Source organism: Giraffa tippelskirchi, chromosome 3 (genome assembly GCF_054371585.1).
Source record: "Giraffa tippelskirchi isolate mGirTip1 chromosome 3, T2T-mGirTip1v1.2.pri, whole genome shotgun sequence".
Lineage (NCBI taxonomy): Eukaryota > Metazoa > Chordata > Mammalia > Artiodactyla > Giraffidae > Giraffa > Giraffa tippelskirchi.
This window is the reverse complement of record NC_137277.1, coordinates 81184249-81202333: the sequence shown is the minus strand read 5'-3', so window position 1 is coordinate 81202333 and position 18085 is coordinate 81184249. Positions and strand designations below refer to the sequence as shown.

The 18085-nt window shown below is 37.9% G+C and overlaps 1 protein-coding gene across 1 annotated transcript in view; it reads right to left on the bottom strand.

The window, feature by feature from the left end:
- Positions 1-18085, bottom strand: part of PDE11A (phosphodiesterase 11A) — a 403729-nt gene that overhangs the window by 337335 nt on the left and 48309 nt on the right. The window contains exon 3 of the mRNA XM_081579583.1: positions 7525-7683. Coding sequence (XP_081435709.1) covers positions 7525-7683 — 159 coding nt within the window. The remainder of the gene's footprint in view (positions 1-7524; positions 7684-18085) is intronic.

Sequence of the window (18085 nt, the reverse complement as noted above, 5' to 3'; positions counted from 1 at the left end):
CAACACTTTTTTGTACTTCAAGTGCTTAAGGTAGCCTAGAGGGACACACATCTTGTGTGAACACCTGAAGTTTAGAGGGAAAAGAGATTCAATTGAGGAGTCCATTACAGTTCAACATAGGTATTGAAGAGAAAGCTTTGGCTCAAATCTTGCTCCAACCTAGTGAAAGATCCTATTGTACTGTAAACATTTTAATCTTACCTAAACTTAATTAAGCACAGTCATATGAATAAAAGTTACAGAAAAAAATGGTTGAATTACCTAAATTATAAGAATTATATTTCTAATCACTACTTGAAGTTATACATTCACATATTTACTTTGTTTATTGTCTGTCTTTACCATAAGAATGTAAATTCTGAAAAGGCAGGAATTTTTGTCTCTTATTAAGCAGTTTAACCCCCATACTTGGAACAGTGCCTCAAACATAGTAGTATTTACTAAGTAGAGACTCAATAAGTAGTGAATGAATGCATAGCTCTTTCACAATGAAACATCATTTGGCCATTAAAAATGATGTTTGGATTAATGACCATTCAAAATCCCCCTGATTCTGCATTGTAACAGTTACAGCCCTGTAACTTTCTTAGTTCATTTATTTATATCCTGCTCTTTCAGGTCCCTGCTAAGTGCAAACTACCGTACAAGGTTCTGCAAAGTATATGGAAACAGACACAAAGGGCAAGCACTTATCATCTCCTTGGTAACTCTTAGAAATATAAAAAGAGAAGCTCAAAAAGCAGGAAGTTACAAAAGCCAACATAAGACACTGTAATTTTTGCAAGGGACATGTATATCTGCCAACATACCAAACATTATTTGCATCTGAAATACAAAATACACTATGTAGGTATTGTCTTTCATTTTGTCAACTGGTGTGTCATTGATTTTCTTAGTTCCTAAATATTTAGTCATTATATATTTGCTCAATGAATGGTTAGTCAAAGTCCAACTGCAATCATTGGGACATCTGAAAAAAAGTTCAACTATAAAACATTAGGAACTACTATTAAGGAAATATAATAATCGCTTTTGGAATAGTGTCTACTTAAGATGACAGGATTTGACTTAAACCTTGAAAGAGGATGAAGAAGAGAAGAATTTCGTGCAGTCAGGTAAGAATATAAGTAAAAGTATGGGAGTAGGAAGCACATGACCAAATTGGGGCAGAGTGACCAGTTTTTTAGAGCAATAACCCTTAACCTGGCCCTGGCAGGCAGACTCCCATTCTTACCCCACCATTAGATCCTGTCTAACGACAAGGCAGAGAATAGTGCTGAAAGTCTGAGATGGTTCTCCAATAGGAAAAAACTCCCTGAAGTTTAACCAGAGTTCTGACAGGCATTCTATTAGTTTTTTCTTGTAAATCTTGCTTATTTCTGAAATTCTCAGTCAGATATAGTCCAGGGAATACATAGAACATAAAACAGGTCTCTGAAACTCTGTAGCTTCACAGTGATCGCATAGGACCTGGATAATAGACGTTAAAAGGCAAATAGTACAGTGACTAACAGCTTGAATGTAGATAAGACATTACAATTAACAAGTTACAATATTCAATCCAAGTTTTTCCAGGACTGAAACCTTATTAATGAAGTATAACTTGAAATCAAGAGCTGTCTTCCAGAACTTTTTAAATCTTTTGTCAAACACTGATTTTTTCATTCTAATTTTATTGTAACAGTTTTGAAAATCTAACTTAATTGGAATATAGACAGGAAAGAGGGGAAAATGAGATGAGGACAAAAAGGCCACATGTTCAAATTAGTTAACCCACTGTTCGTCTAGTATTTGGGTATCTAAAAGACAGTGTAGTATTATATGAGAAAACACATAAACCTGCCTAGCAGAGTTAGCGAGAAGGCAATGGCACCCCACTCCAGTACTCTTGCCTGGAAAATCCCATGGACGGAGGAGCCTGGTGGGCTACCATCTATGAGGTCGCACAGAGTCGGACACGACTGAAGCAACTTAGCAGCAGCAGAGTTATAATACCACTAACCACACATGTAACAAGATTTTTTAAACATAACAATTTGAAAAACACTTTTGAAAAGCGAACTTCATAGAGGAACTAACTCTTCATAAGATGACAGAAGAAACCTGTCCATCTTCTCTTCCTTAAGTTGATTTTATTAAACTGACTAGTAATTTGGGGATTGTCTATTATGGCAGAATTTTAGAATTGGAGCTAACAGGCACATCTAAAGGCTTTCTGAAAAAAAAAAAAAAATCAATCCTATACCAGACCAACTCCATGCAAGACAAACATCTGTGAGCTGCATCCACTCTTCTGGGACCACCAATTTGTTACCCCTATCAGCGTGATGTATCAACATCCTTCTGCCCCACTAATGTGAACTTCAGTACCTTTAGCACCCTGGATATCTCACCAGGATCCTAAACATTAGCCTTCATAAAATCAGGAACAATTTAAAAATGTAAGACCAAGAGCTTAGGAAATCCTCCCTTTGTCTGACTGTGGCTATCTTTGCTGCAAATAACAAAACTCCAGCTTCTGCAAGACTCGCTAGCATCATCCGTGCACCATCCTCAACACCAGTTGGTAGGGTAGCATCACCCGTAACAAGTTCTTGGAATGTGGCCAGTCCCAGGGCAGCCTACTGCGGTTGGCTGCATCCCAGCTCTGCAGGGTGTCTGAACATGCTGGCACAAAAGAGAGCAGCAGAGTAGCTGAACACTCCAACTTACTAGCTGGAGAGAGGTGATCACAGGCTAAAGAAACCCTATGAGATAAGCCAGAGAAGAACTTCAAGCCACAGCTTCTTATAAAATGGTTGTTGGAAAGTAACTGTGATAGACATATTCCTCACTCAACAATGCCATAATAAACAGCTCCTTTGGGGCTCAGGTAATGACAATCTAAGAAGGGCAGATAAGAGCCCATGCTTATTTCCATATCCCAGGTTTCCTCTGCTGTGCCCATACATCTTGAGAGATCCCAAATATTTGCTCCCATCCAGATCTCATTATTTTATTTTGCAAGATAACATCTCCTTTTACTCACTCAGGAATAATGAAGTGATCAATTAATTGGATGCAAGGAGTCTAATCATACCACCTCAATCAGTTAGTGTATATGTATCACAGAAGAACAGGAACATATGCTGGAAATCATGAGGTGAACCAGGAAATTCTGATCATCTCTTGGCTATGATCCACCTTTAGGTGCACTTGCAACATGAATGGCCAAACTAGTAATTTGTCATTTTGTAACTTAAATTATTAAGTTATGTACATGTGGTAGATTATATTTCACACAAACCCTGACCATAACTGATAAAATTATTGCTAATTATGCAAGAACTTTAAATAACATGATGATTTAAAATAATTGAAAGGGAAGTTTTTAGGCAGAGCCTGGATAACCATCTGTCAGGTAGATTCCTGCATTGGATGAGGACAGGGTTCATAGGAAAAGGACTTGATGACCTTTCTGGGGGCCGCCATCAAATATGACATGATACGGCACAGTCACTGAAACATAGGTATGTGTAGAGTTTTTAAGAAACACAATAGGATCCTATGCACGATTATGTTAGAGATGTAAATAGCCTAGAAATGAATGTACCACATTTAATTTTTAATTTATCCCAGGCAAATAACTTACCAATTCTCATATGGCAAAATGTGTTGGAATTACACCAAACATAACACAGCTGATAGTCTCCAGAAGTTGACATTTTAAGATATCAGGCTATACAAATCACATTATGCTAAATGTGCAATAAATTTACCACTATCCATATGAATGATGACATAGCAGTTATATGTATAAAGCAAAATAACAAATATAGTTCAAATTTTATTCATTTGGATTGGAGTAGATGGGGAGATTTCAGCTCATTGTTGATAAGAGCTTTAGATCTATTATCTACTTAACTCCTGACAACACCCCGAGGAGGTCCTTAGGCTAGGAGGAATTGTCCTTGGCAGAAGGTCACTCCACTAACCCATACCAGGCAAAGACTTGAGCGTGCCTTGAAGGCTGTCTGATCCGGTGCCCCTCACCAACGCTGACCTCTGCCCTTTCATTTCCCTTCCTTGTTACCTTACTTGTAGGCGACAATGAAACTTCTGTTGCTGGAGTTGATACTGGAAAATGTGGGAGGAGGTTCTCTGAAGCCTGCCTGGCAGACTAAGGAAAACGAATTTGAATTTTAAAATGTGAATTGAACAAAGTTGGCAGGTCTCTGTGAGGAGAGGTATGGGTATGCTGCTACCATTTTAAATGGGCTCAATATTTCTGAAAGCTGCTTGACAACTTGGAATAAGAGCTATAAAACTTTTCTTGCTCTTTGACTCAGTAATTTCAGCCTCTGGAATACACCCCAAGGATATAACACAAAAGAAAATGGTGATTTGTTCAAGATGTTCATTCAGGAGTTATTTGTATTAGTGAAAAACTAGAAACAACCCAAATTTCCAGTAATAAGACAAGGATTAAGCAAGCTAGATTATACAGACAAAGAAGAAAATTTATAATCCCTAAAAATGGCAAATGAAGGCTACATTTGTATGTGGACACATGTGTAACAAATAACTTTAAATTAGAAAGTAGAAATACAAATCAGTATAAGTATCATCTTGTACAATCAAGTAAAACAGTATGTGCATAAACAATCATACAGTTCAGTTCAGTCACTCAGTCGTGTCCGACTCTTTGCGACCCCATGAATCGCAGCACGCCAGGCCTCCCTGTCCATCACCAACTCCCGGCGTCTACCTAAACCCATGTCCACCGAGTTGGTGATGCCATCCAGCCATCTCATCCTCTGTCGTCCCCTTCTCCTCCTGCCCTCAATCTTTCCCAGCATCAGGGTCTTTTTCAATGAGTCAACTCTTCGCATGAGGTGGCCAAAGGATTGGAGTTTCAGCTTCAACATCAGTCCTTCCAATGAACACCCAGGACTGATCTCCTTTAGGATGGACTGGTTGGATCTCCTTGCAGTCTAAGGGACCCTCAAGAGTCTTCTCCAACACCACAGTTCAAAAGCATCAATTCTTCGGCACTCAGCTTTCTTCACCATCCAACTCTCACATCCATACATGACCACTGGAAAAACCATAGCCTTGACTAGATGGACCTTTGTTGGCAAAGTAACGTCTCTGCTTTTTAATATGCTATCTAGGTTGGTCATAACTTTCCTTCCAAGGAGTAAGCGTCTTTTAATTTCATGGCTGCAGTCACCATCTGCAGTGATTTCAGAGCCCAGAAAAATAAAGTCAGCCACTGTTTCCACTGTTTCCCCATCTATTTGCCATGAAGTGATGGGACCGGATGCCATGATCTTAGTTTTCTGAATGTTTAGCTTTAAGCCAACTTTTTCACTCTCCTCTTTCACTTGCATCAAGAGGTTCTTTAGTTCTTCTTCACTTTCTGCCATAAGGGTGCTGTCATCTGCATAGCTGAGATTATTGATATTTCTCCCGGCAATCTTGATTCCAGCTTGTGCTTCTTCCAGCCCAGCGTTTCTCATGATGTACTCTGCATATAAGTTAAATAAGCAGGGTGACAATATACAGCCTTGATGTACTCTTGTTCCTATTTGGAACCAGTCTGTTGTTTCATGTCCAGTTCTAACTGTTGCTTCCTGACCTGCATACAGACTTCTCAAGAGGCAGGTCAGGTAGTCTGGTATTCCCATCTCTTTCAGAATTTTCCACAGTTTATTGTGATCCACACAGTCAAAGGCTTTGGCATAGTCAATGAAGCAGAAATAGATGTTTTTCTGGTACTCTCTTGCTTTTTCGATGATCCATCAGATGTTGGCAATTTGATCTCTGGTTCCTCTGCCTTTTCTAAATCCAGCTTGAACATCTGGAAGTTCACGGTTCACGTATTGCTGAAGCCTTGCTTGGAGAATTTTGAGCATTACTTTACTAACGTGTGAGATGAGTGCAATTGTGCAGTAGTTTGAGCATTCTTTGGCATTGCCTTTCTTTGTGATTGGAATGAAAACTGACCTTTTCCAGTCCTGTGGCCACTGCTGAGTTTTCCAAATTTGCTGACATAATGAGTGTAGCACTTTCACAGCATCATCTTTTAGGATTTGAAATAGCTCAACTGGAATTCTATCACCTCCACTAGTTTTGTTTGTAGTGATGCTTCCTAAGGCCCACTTGACTTCACATTCCAGGATGTCTGGCTCTAGGTGAGTGATCACACCATCGTGATTATCTGGGTTGTGAAGATCTTTTTTGTATAGTTCTTCTGTGTATTCTTGCCACCTCTTCTTAATATCTTCTGCTTCTGTTAGGTCCATACCATTTCTGTCCTTTATTGAGCCCATCTTTGCATGAAATATTCCCCCGGTATCTCTAATTTTCTTGAAGTGATCTCTAGTCTTTCCCATTCTATTGTTTTCCTCTATTTCTTTGCATTGATCGCTGAGGAAGGCTTTCTTATCTCTCCTTGCTATTCTTTGGAACTTCGCATTCAAATGGATATATCTTTCCTTTTCTCCTTTGCTTTTCCCTTCCCGTCTTTTCACAGCTATTTGTACGGCCTCTTCAGACAGCCATTTTGCTTTTTTTCATTTCTTTTTCTTGGGGATGGTCTTGATTCCTGTCTCCTGTACAATGTCACGAACCTTCATCCATAGTTCATCAGGCATTCTGTCTATCAGATCTAGTCCTTTAAATCTATTTCTCATTTCTACTGTATAGTCATAAGGGATTTGAAATTTAACGCATTAGTAATCAGCACTGGCAAAGAGCAATCTCACAGCCAGAAGGTTAAATTATAAAGTGTTTTTTAGAATCAAACAGGAGTATGGCAATCATAAACCTAAACAAATTAACTTGAGATTTGGTTTTACCACAGATTTTATACATATTCCACCAGGTTCTATTCAACATGAATCGAAAGAGATTCGAAGTCAGAACTTCAGCTCTTTGAAGCCCTTTCTTTTAAAATGAGCTGGTGGATAAAATACTGGTGAGAGAATTCAACATTTCAGAGCAAAGAGTACATCATTTCTACCAAGGTCAACTGCTCTTCAGGGACAAAAATAATGTCCTTTTTATTAGCAATTTGGAATAACAATTAAATAACATTCATTTTATTGAGATTTTTATAGAAGAACTGAGAAAATAATTCTTCACAGTAGTTATAAAAATATAAGAAAAGGGATGAGTTTCTGAAACACGGTAATGTTTTTATTTCCTCTATCTTCCCTTGGGCTGTGTGTGCTAGTGTTATGATCCTCAATTAAAAAGCTTATTTATAAGAAGTATAAAGATTAGGGAATAACAAGAAAACTACTGGGGATTGCAATGAAAAGCAAGTTAAGGTGAAGATGAAGTAATTATTTTCAATTATATTACATTCTATGATATGGCAAAAAAAGCTCCCATTCTATTTCATATAATAGGAGAAAAAGTTCTTTGATTCATGAATGGTCTAATCCAACAGCTATTCACATAATTCCTGTCCTTTTCAGGGAGAATAGCAATCAGTGATCAAGGATAGTACAAATCACAAAATGCACGAAGTCTTACTTTTTCATCATCTTCAGTAAATGGAGCACCCTCAGGAATCTTATTGATCGCTTGGGCCACGCCGATGATCTCGCCGTCACTGCTTCGGATAGGCATGCACAGTAATGACTTCGTCTTGTACCCAGTTAGCTTGTCGATTTCATCATTGAATCTTCGATCCTAAAAATAAGACAAGAGAGGGCATTAATTGCATGTGCCTTGTTGTCAAGAAGAAGGAGAGAGAAGTGTATTTTTTCTATTTCTAAGAACTTATCATTGGGAACCTCACCTCACTGATTTTTAATAACAAGAACAGATTTGATTGCATGTTGAATTCACCAAAGGAGCATAAATGAAAACAAATCATCCCCATAGTTGTTAACCATGGTAAATGAAAAGAGAAACTTTAAACCCCACCACAACAACATATCAAAACTGGGGGAGGGGCAAGTGTTTTTTATAGAACTTCACACTATGCTATTTACTAAAATACGTTATTTCACATAGACAACTGGCTACAAAGTATTATATAAGAAAAATACATAATAAATATATTAAGCATTATGAAAAAAATGCAGAAAAACACTACTTTTCTTCCAGTCAAAATGATCTTGTGGAAAAAAATAGAATGTATGAGCCCATACTGATACTTTTTAAATACTTTTAAAAATGTTTTTAATGTAATGGGGAGGAAGGAGGTAACAGGTTTCTTTACAGAATGTTAGCTAAAAATGTAGAAGAACTGATAAATTATATAATACCTATTTTGCAACTACCAATGCAATAAATGGATACAAGCAGGAATCATTAATCAATAGATGCCAATACCATTAGGTGAAAAGTTACTGTTAAACAAGTTATTCACTTAGTCTCAAAGTGCTATCCCACAGATTCTTCATTAAATTCAAAGAGGAAAAGATGTCTTTTTATTAAAAGATCTGGTGGACATAAGATTTAAACAATGATCAAACTTAGCATCACCATTAATGAGATAAAATAGCACCATGTGCCTCCCTGATGTGATGCTTTAAGAAGGACACAACATCATCAAGAATGTGGAATGCTTTTGTCCAACGTCTGAATCTGATCATTCAGGAAAAGAAAATTAGGAAAAATGCAGATCATCAGTCGTTCGATCAGAAGCCTGACCTAGACTCTTCAAAAATGTCAGTATCATGAGAGATGAAATAAAGCCATGGGAGCTGTGCTGGTTTAAAGAAGACTGAAGAGATCTGAAACCTAAATGACATTGAAAAGTGTTGTGCAATTTAGGGGAAAGATGACTAGAGAATGTTGAACAAGAACTTTATATATTAGGTAATATCATTGTGTCAATATATAATTTCTTGAGTGTGATAGTGATATTGTAATGGTGTAGGAGAATGTCCTTATCTTTAGGATATGCATGCTAGAGTATTTTGAGATGAAATGTCATAATACCTTCAATTTACTTTCAAATGGAAAGCAAGAAAAAGGAAGGAATGAAAGAAGAGAAGAAGGAAGGGAGGGAGGGTGGGAGGAAAGAGAAGGAAGAAAGGAGAGAGTGAGAGAGAGAGAGCAAAGACTGGCTCCTGGCAGGGTAACGAGGGCTAAAAACATTCCAAGGAAGAAGACGAACCAGATCCAGGCTCACTGTTTCAAGCTAGGGGCTGAACTGAGGCTTCTCCCAGTGCTCTTGACATTTCCTTGTTGAAAGAGGCTTAAAAATAAGAAGCAAAGCACTGTCATCTACCATCATCTAGAACTATGAATTTTATCTGACTGAGGGCCTAGGGAGGCTGGCTGTGGACGAGGCGAGAGCCCCCAGAGCAAACACTGTTGGCCTTCTGTGAGTGTTGTGTTATCCCCATAATCAAAAGGACTGGAGCCCTCTTCTACTAAGGCCTGACTCTGGTCCAGGACTTCTGGAGGCCATTCTAAACCCTTAGTTAGGAAGAGTGGAGCCCTAAAGGAGAGACAGAAATCAAAAGCCAAGCAAAATCAAATCTCCTGCTCAAAATAAGCCTGCAACCAAACTTTCAGAAAAACACTAATTTGCATTATTACTTTTTTGTTTTTCATTCCCTGAGGAGCCACCGTGTGTCAGGCTGTGAGCATCATCCCTGCCGTCACGGCACATGCAGTCTAGCAGGTGAGGCAGGTGACAGGTATGTAAATCTATACCATATATTGTGGTAACTGATACTGAGTAAAAGAGCAAGGTGCCATGAGACAGACTCAAAAGAAGGGATCTATTTTTCTGGGGATCAAGGAAGGTCTCTCTGAAGACAGGACAAGTAAGCTCAGACCTGATTCACGAGGAATAATTTGTCAGTCAAAGAATGGTGGGGAAAACTTTCCAGGAAGCTGAAACATTGCACATGTGAAGGTCCAGAAGCAAGAAAAAGCTTAGTAGTTTCCCCAAATTCAAAGGTCAAAGGCAAGAGAACAGGAAGCCAAAGGGAGAATGGAAGAGGAAGGCAGGAGCCAGGTAGTGCCAAGTCTTAACAGGCCCAGGCAGGAGCTACATTATTCCTAATGGAAAATCACCGAAGATCTTGAAGCAGAAGGATGCTATGATTCATTTCAGCACTCAGTATTCTCTGAAAGCATCATCTTAGTTTATTTGTTCTCTCACCATTGGTATATAAGATCTAAGACAGAAAAGCTTTTGTCTCTCATTTACTACTTCATACTGGCATACAGGAGGTGTTCCACAACATTTTTCCTGAATAATAGAACTTTTTTCTAAAAATGATATTGCAATTATGCAAAATATTAGAAAGTTGAAAAGGCCCTGAGGCCCCACATTTCACTTCTTGGCATATATTTAGAGATACTATTATACATGCACCATAGAGAGATGTACAAATGTTTACAGCAACATCAATTATGAAAAGAAAAAACCTGAAAGTCATTTGAATGGTCAACAGAAAGATACATTATGATGTCTTGTTTTGATATATTCTACAACAATTTAAATGAATAAACTAAAGCTTCTTGTATTAACATGAACAAATATCAAAAACATGTTAAATGAAGCGAAGTGCTACAATCTGATACCATCTATATAATACCACCAATATTTAAAAACAATGCTAAATATTATGTAGCAAAGTACACTGCATGCATGAGAAGAATAAACTCTGAACTGATATGCATGGTTGGTTAGCTCCAGGGAGGAAGAGAGGAGATGGAATGAGGGAGAGGGACAGTGAGGCTTCAGCTCTTAGCAATCGATTTTGCCTTGCTAAAAAACAACAAACAAACAAACAAAAACTTTGAAGCAAATATAGTACAATGTTAAGACGCTATAAACATTGATGGCCTATTCTTATCTAAAAGTTTGAAATATTTTACAATAAAAGTTTAAGACCATTTTTTAAAAGTTAAGAACTTTGTGGAAGATGAGATAGGGTTGGAATAGGAGAAACTAGTTAGGAAATGTCAGTGGTCCAGGTAAGGCAAGAATGATGGTCTGGGTTAAAAGAAAGCAATGGAGGTAAGGAGAAATAGATGGATATGTTGAGTTCGCAGTACTTCCTGATGCACTGGTTGGAGATGGGGGACTAGAGAAAGATGAAGAATCTCAGGTTTTAATTTGAGAAACTGTATAGATGGAAGCACCATTTACCGGGATGGGGAAGGGTGAGATGAAGGTGAAAGTCTACATATAAAGAAAGCCAAGAAGGTTGATAAAAACATTTAAAAATTTAAAAAAAAGAAGATTGATAAGTCAGTGAGTGCATCCTGTGACCTAAATCAGTGGTTCTTTACTCTGGCTGCAGGTGAGAATTACCTGAGAAGGCCGAATCAATCAGCACAAAGCTTTGGTCTTTAATTGGTTTTAAATGCTCATAAATGATTCTCATATGAGACCAGTTGTCCAAAATGATGAAGCGCTTAGTCACTAGTAAGATCAATAAAGTTCATTAATAAGAAAAAAGCCTTAAAATGGGAAGGAAGAAAGAGAATGTCATGGTATGGATTCTGGTGGTTATATATTAGTGATGTGGACCCTGTGAGACTGGACTTGAAAATCCACTCTGGAATAGGCAAGCCTTTCTGCTCTTATCTTTGTGATGGTCTGTATCTCTGGAGAAGGGCCTCATCCACCACAATTCAACTCTGAGTTAATCAACCAATAAGACTATGGGGTATTCATTGCCAAAATAGTCAAAGCCACATGAAGACAACAGATATAGTGGTGCTCAGTCATGACCAAGGGGAACAAAAATATAGTAAACCCTCTTCACCCTCTTTTTAACTCTCTGCATTCACCTGATAAACTTGTAACTAGAGGAGAAAAAGATAATTATATTGATATATGTGGTAAGTGTTAATCTTCCAATTTAAAAGCTGAGAAGAATGATTCATTTCATTAAGTCTTAATGGTCTTTTAAATATAATGCATGGTAAAACATACTTTGTCCATGTCTTCATCACACTATTTATGGGAATATTCTCCCAAATTAACTCAAAATTTGATATAATTCATCTAATGAGAGGTCAGAAGAGTTGATACAATTGCATACGTTCCTAATTATATTAATCTTTTAGATTAATTTCCAATTTAAGAAAATTAAGAAAGCTGAGCCCAAAATTGATGTATAAATTAATGGCAGGAGATGAAGAGAACTAAGGATAACTAGATAAAGGGACATATTACTCTGATATTGTAGAAAGAATGAAAGCTTAAAAATGGAAGATAGCAAAAAAAATAGCTCTTGCTAGCCAAGCAATGATCACAAGTGAGTATAGTATTAAGAGAAACTTAGGGCACTGTGGAACACACAGTATGGGGGCAGGGGTGGGGTGGGGGTGGATCTCTCAAGGAAAGTGAAATTTTTAAGCTGCCAGCCAAAGGATCAGTGTCCCAGGAAGAGGGAATAGTATTTAAGACTCGGAGGCAACAGAAAGCTGGTGAATCTGAGGAATTGAAAGAAGCTGAAAATGATCCTCTAGGGAAGAGCCAGAGATGGAACAAAACCGAGCAGCTGGAGGCTGATGAAAGGGTGCTTAGTAACCAGGGTTTTGAATTGTAAATTTACCACAGAGGAAGGGGGAGTCACTAGAGGGTTTTAACAAGGTAGGAGGGAGTAATGTGACTGATCCCTCATTTTAGAAAGAGTTCTGATGGCTTAAATGTAAAGAATGAGCAGGAAATAAGAGATCCAGGTGAGAGAGATACCATCTCTAGACTGGGATGGCGGCTACCGGTGGGAGGGGTGATGGAAAGGACTGAGTTGAAAGATATTTAGGAGGTAGAATCAATAGGACTTGCTGATTAATTTGATGTAAGGTTGCTAATGCTATTAATAGAGAAGTAAAAAAAATAACTCCATGTATCCAGTGCAGAGATTCACTGAGTGATGAACACAGGAAGGCGACAAACTGAGTGGGAAATAAGAGTTCCCTTGTGGCTGTTTTGCGATTTAGTTAACCATGGGCCACTCACACGGTGGTAGCACCACCATGTTTGAGACATAGATAGGTAGATAGGAAAGTGTTCTAATTTCAGGAAATGGACTTGGAATGCAAAGAAGAGACTAATTTTCCTTCTTTTTTTTTTTTTTTGGCCACTCAGCATGTGGGATCAAACTCGTGCCTCCTGCAGTGGAAGCTTGGAGTCTCAACCACTGGACCACCAGGGAAGTTCCCAAGAAGGGAGTATTTAGATAAGAATGAAGGACTCTGCTCAATAACTTTACCAGAGGTCTTCAGGAGTTCACCACACACACCAGCAAAGCTTCACAGAAGGCCAGGTAAGGAGGAGACAGGGGAAGTAAGAAGAGAAAAATACTGGGCCTATTTATTGCTGGAGATGGAAACTTAAATAGGAAATTAATAAATGCCTCCAGGTCGATAATGAAATACCACATGGAGAATGGTGTCCAATTTGTATTCATCTCCCTGAGGATAAAAAAACAAGAAATGATCTATAACAGGAGAGATTTCTAATAAATTAAAGTAAGGGCTTCTTTAATAAGGTTGTTAAACTCTGGAATGAGTTTCTTATGATTGTGGCAGACTCTTCTTGCTTCAAGTATTTTTATGTCATAATATTTTTCCTACCACAGATATCTTAAGTGTAACTGTTCTTGAGAAGTGCACGGATCCCAGTGCCTTCTGTGCAGAACTACCTTTTGCATTTGACACCCAGCTATGATTTTTAATATTTAAAAAGATCAAGACATATGGCCAAAAGCAATTCTGTCTTTTTAGCAATGGAACTGACCTGTGCCCACTACAGAGAGAACCATAGGTAGATATACTTCTGAGCCAGGATCTTGGGCTTGCAGCCTCCTCTGCACATTTCTGGATTGAACGTGATGCCACAGAACACACCCAGAAAGCAGGTCCCACCCACAAGGTCCACTTAGGCTGTAGACAGAACTAACTTCTGCAGTCTGAGCCTTCAGGTCCTTGAAAGAAAGAGCTACGTTCACTGTACTCAAGAAACCCGGCCTGCCCCAGGGAGACATTATTTCAGAGGCACATAAGAAACCTCAAAGCAAAAGGGAATCTATCCTGTCTTCTTTTCACTTTCTCAAAGAAGCCACTCAAGGCTCCCCAAAGCAGGAGCCAGAGCTAAGGATCTCATTCAGTTCTTAGAATCATAGCAAGGATGCCTCACACAAGTCTCTTTTACCCTTTCTGCATTTAAGAGCTCTCTCCCCAACACTTTAGAGTAAGATTATCCAGGGCTTGTGATTTAGCCAAGAACTAGTCATGACCACCTACAAGGGTGATTGTTTTAACAACAATCTCAACTCTACCCTGAGCCCTTCATAGCCAAGGTCATAGCCAAGGTTATCAAACTCTTCAAGTTTGAAAATGTCCACATGATGGGACATAGATGAGAAAGCAAGTAAATACAAAAAAGCTTCTATTAACTCCATGAAACATTTAATGAATTTGTATCTGAGTTATTGTTTCCATAGATGACAGAGGAAAAGTAATACATGACAGGTGTATATATATGGTAATACTTCAGTCTACAGATGTTGTTAGGTGTTCACAAGAACAGAGCAGTTCCTAGCAACTGTTCCTCACACTGGGATCACTTGCAGAGCTTTAGGTAACTACTCATGCCCCAGCCCCACCCTGACCAATTAAATCATAACTGGTGGGAGGAGGGATTGTGCAGGGGATCTGACTTCAAACTGTTGGTCAGAGTTAAGAACCACAGAATTAGTGGTCCTTTAATAAGTCCAAGGCCGCCAGGGGTCTGAGGGTCCTTGTGAACTACTACTTTCGAGTTTTCAGAACATTCGTCTGTTAGCTTTTGGTTTGGTTGGGCTGGTTATGTTTTCCACCCACTTTCCTCATAGGCTTAGTGCACTGGCCTGCATATCTTATCCAGAACCCTACTGCCCTTCTCCCAACAACAAAAGGTTTGAAGACCAAGTTTAGTCCCACATCTCAGCTACCTCCCCTTTCAAATGCCTTATGGAGCTGCAATGAAGAGAAGCTAATGAAAATATAAAATATAAAATGAATAAGCCATTGAAATGCAAACCAATAGATTGACCAACTGTCTGAAGCTTAAAAGAAAACTGCTTTTATTGGTACATCAGTTAGTAACACCCATTTAATTCCAATTCATAGAAGCATCTCCTCACATTTATGACTGATCATAAACACCACTTATTTTCCCAAAATTACTTGGAAAGCTAAGCTTTCAAAAATTTTGATTAGTCTTTAATGATTTGAAATGTACTATTCTGCTTTTCTCCATACAAAGAAGTATAATTAATTGTTCTGAATTGATGGAAGGCTTGAGAATACACTGGACAAAAACAAAGACATGGCATATGGTAACTAGATAGCTAATGCTTTGAGCATCCTAATTTGATACTTGCAGAGAAAAAGTGCAAAATTATCTCTGTTGTTCTTAATATGTATTCACAGAATGTCATTTCTCAACAGCAAACAAAAATCTTCCCTCTGAATTCTTTTACACACACACACACACACACAAAAACAAAATGTGTAGAGCTTTAAATACTACATAATACTCCCAAAAAGTATGTATGTTTTTGAAGTGTTACTCTCTTAAGTACCTGAAGTGGTGTGGTAGGAGGTAGAGCAGTTTATAAATATGTACAAGTCAGCCTTATTTGGTAAATGCTTGAAGGACACACTTGAATTCATTTAAGTCTTCCAAACTGAATTAGTGGTTAACAGACACTATAAAAGAATTTAATATGAAGTTTAAAAACAGCCATTGTTATTACCAAGTTACTTTGCTATTTGGTCATTGTTATTACCAAGTTGGGCTTCCCCAGTGGATCAGCAGTGAAGAATTCGCCTGCCAGTGCAGCAGATCCTGGTTCAATCCCTGGGTCAGGAAGATGCCCTGGAGGAGGGCATGGCAACCCACTCTGGTATTCTTGTCTAGGAAATTCCATGGACAGAGGCGCCTTGTGGGCTACAGTCCATAGGGTAACAGAGTCAGACATGATTGAAGTGACTTAGTACACACACATTACCAAGTTACCCTCCTTCAGCTGTGTTGCTAAAGTAAACTTGGTTTGCTGATGTTATTTCTCTTTTCTTCCTTTCTCTTAGTTGGCACTTTTGTTTGGTCCTGTCTTATTGTTGTCATCATGGCCATTATTATTTATCTTGCTTATAAGAGATACAAATATATCTCAAGACACAGGAAAATGGGAGCACCACAGCACAGCTGAAACCAAAGTTGATGAGGTGGTAGGGTATGAAACAAAATGATGAAATCTTAAATTTCTTTAATAGATGGCACAGGTTGCTATTAAAGATATATTGTAAGTGTGCAGATAAATTGTATGTGGAGCTAAAATGCAACTCCCTGCTCTATAAGATTTATTATGTATAATTAATATGTCTGAGCCAAACATCACCACATGAAGAGACAGCCATGGTAAGTCAGCAGGCTAGAAGCACCTTTCTTCCTGGCACAGTGGAGCCATCTAAGGACTTTGGTGAACCAGGGAGGTGAGCCTACAGGTAGAACCAAGAAGGCCAAGAAGTCTGTGACTATGGACAAAAAACTGTCAACATCGGGTTATGGTTCAGACACCAAAGAGTCAGGAACCAGGGACTATAGGAAAAGCCAAGGTCAAAACAGTGATGCATGGAAAGCCAGGTCTAAATCAGGAGTCAAGATTAACAGTGACACACTCGAGATTTGGCCTCATTCGTTTAACAAGGACCATAGGAGAAGAGATTAGATTTGTGGTGACCAGAGGTGGGAGCAGAATTGGAGGAAGGTACAAACTTGTAGTTATTAGACAAGTAGGTGCTAGGAACATAATGTACAACATAACAATTAACACTGCTGTGTGTTAAATACGAAAGTTATTAAGAGAGTAGATTCTAAGGGTTCTCATCACAAAGGAAAAATATTTCTTTCTATTTCTTTATTTCTGTATCTATACAAGATCATTTGTTGTTGTTCAGTCTCTCAGTCGTATCCGACTTTCTGAGATCCCATGAACTGCAGCAAGCCAAGCTTCCCTGTCCTTCACCACCTCCCAGAACTTGCTCAAACTCATGTCCTTTGAGTTGGTGATGTTAACCAATCATCTCATCCTCTGTCATCCTCTTTTCCTCTTGCCTTCAATAAAGGATCATAGATGTTCACTAAACTTATTGTGGTAATCATCTTATGATGTATTTCAGTCAAATCATTATGCTGTACACCTTAAACTTATACAGTGCTGTAGGTCGATTGTATCTGGATAAAACTGGAAGGGAAAATTAAGTAAAAGCTCTGGGATTAAAAAAACAAAAAACAACAAGGATCACCTCCAACCAGAAAGCCAATTTGTTCTTCCCACTCTGGGCAACAGAGACAACTGAAAAATGGCCTCTAAATGTAACTGATTTGTAAACAGCTGTATCAATCAGAATATGACTTTCCCACATTTGTGAAAAATATAGTAATTTCTAGTATAAAGTGTAAATGTTATATTTTAATACATATTTTAATTAGGTTTTACTGTTAATAAGTGGAAGTGACTGTTTCTGTATGACAAAAGCTTAATGTTAAAAAGTAATTTTAAAGTTTGCTTTTAAATATTGTAAAAGTTCTAAAATATTTTTAAACTCATTTTCAAATGTTTTAAAAATATTTTGAATCATTCTTTCTTGTGAGAAAATGATTATAAATACATGATTACTTAATATTAAAATATATCTTAAAGCTACAATAATTAAAAGTATGATACTGGTTCATAAAACTGATTAAAGAGAGTAGAAAGTCAAATTTATATGTGTATATACACATATGTATAGATGTGTGTGAATAAATGTATTTAGTAAGAGTATCATTTCAAATCAGTCAGAAAATAATAAATTATTCAGTTTAGTCACATATTTGGGGAAAGTAAGATTCTTTTCTCACATTATACATCAAATAATTGCGAGCTGAATAAGGAGATAAATATACTCATCTCTTGATGAACTGCAAATGTGGGACAGATTACTCAAACCCTGCCAAGAAACATCTTATTTTAACATGAAATACTATGATAAAAAAACAGTCTTAGTATTAATTATAATAGTCAATAATATGAGAATGCATAGATCCCACATATTATCAAATAAATCCTAAATT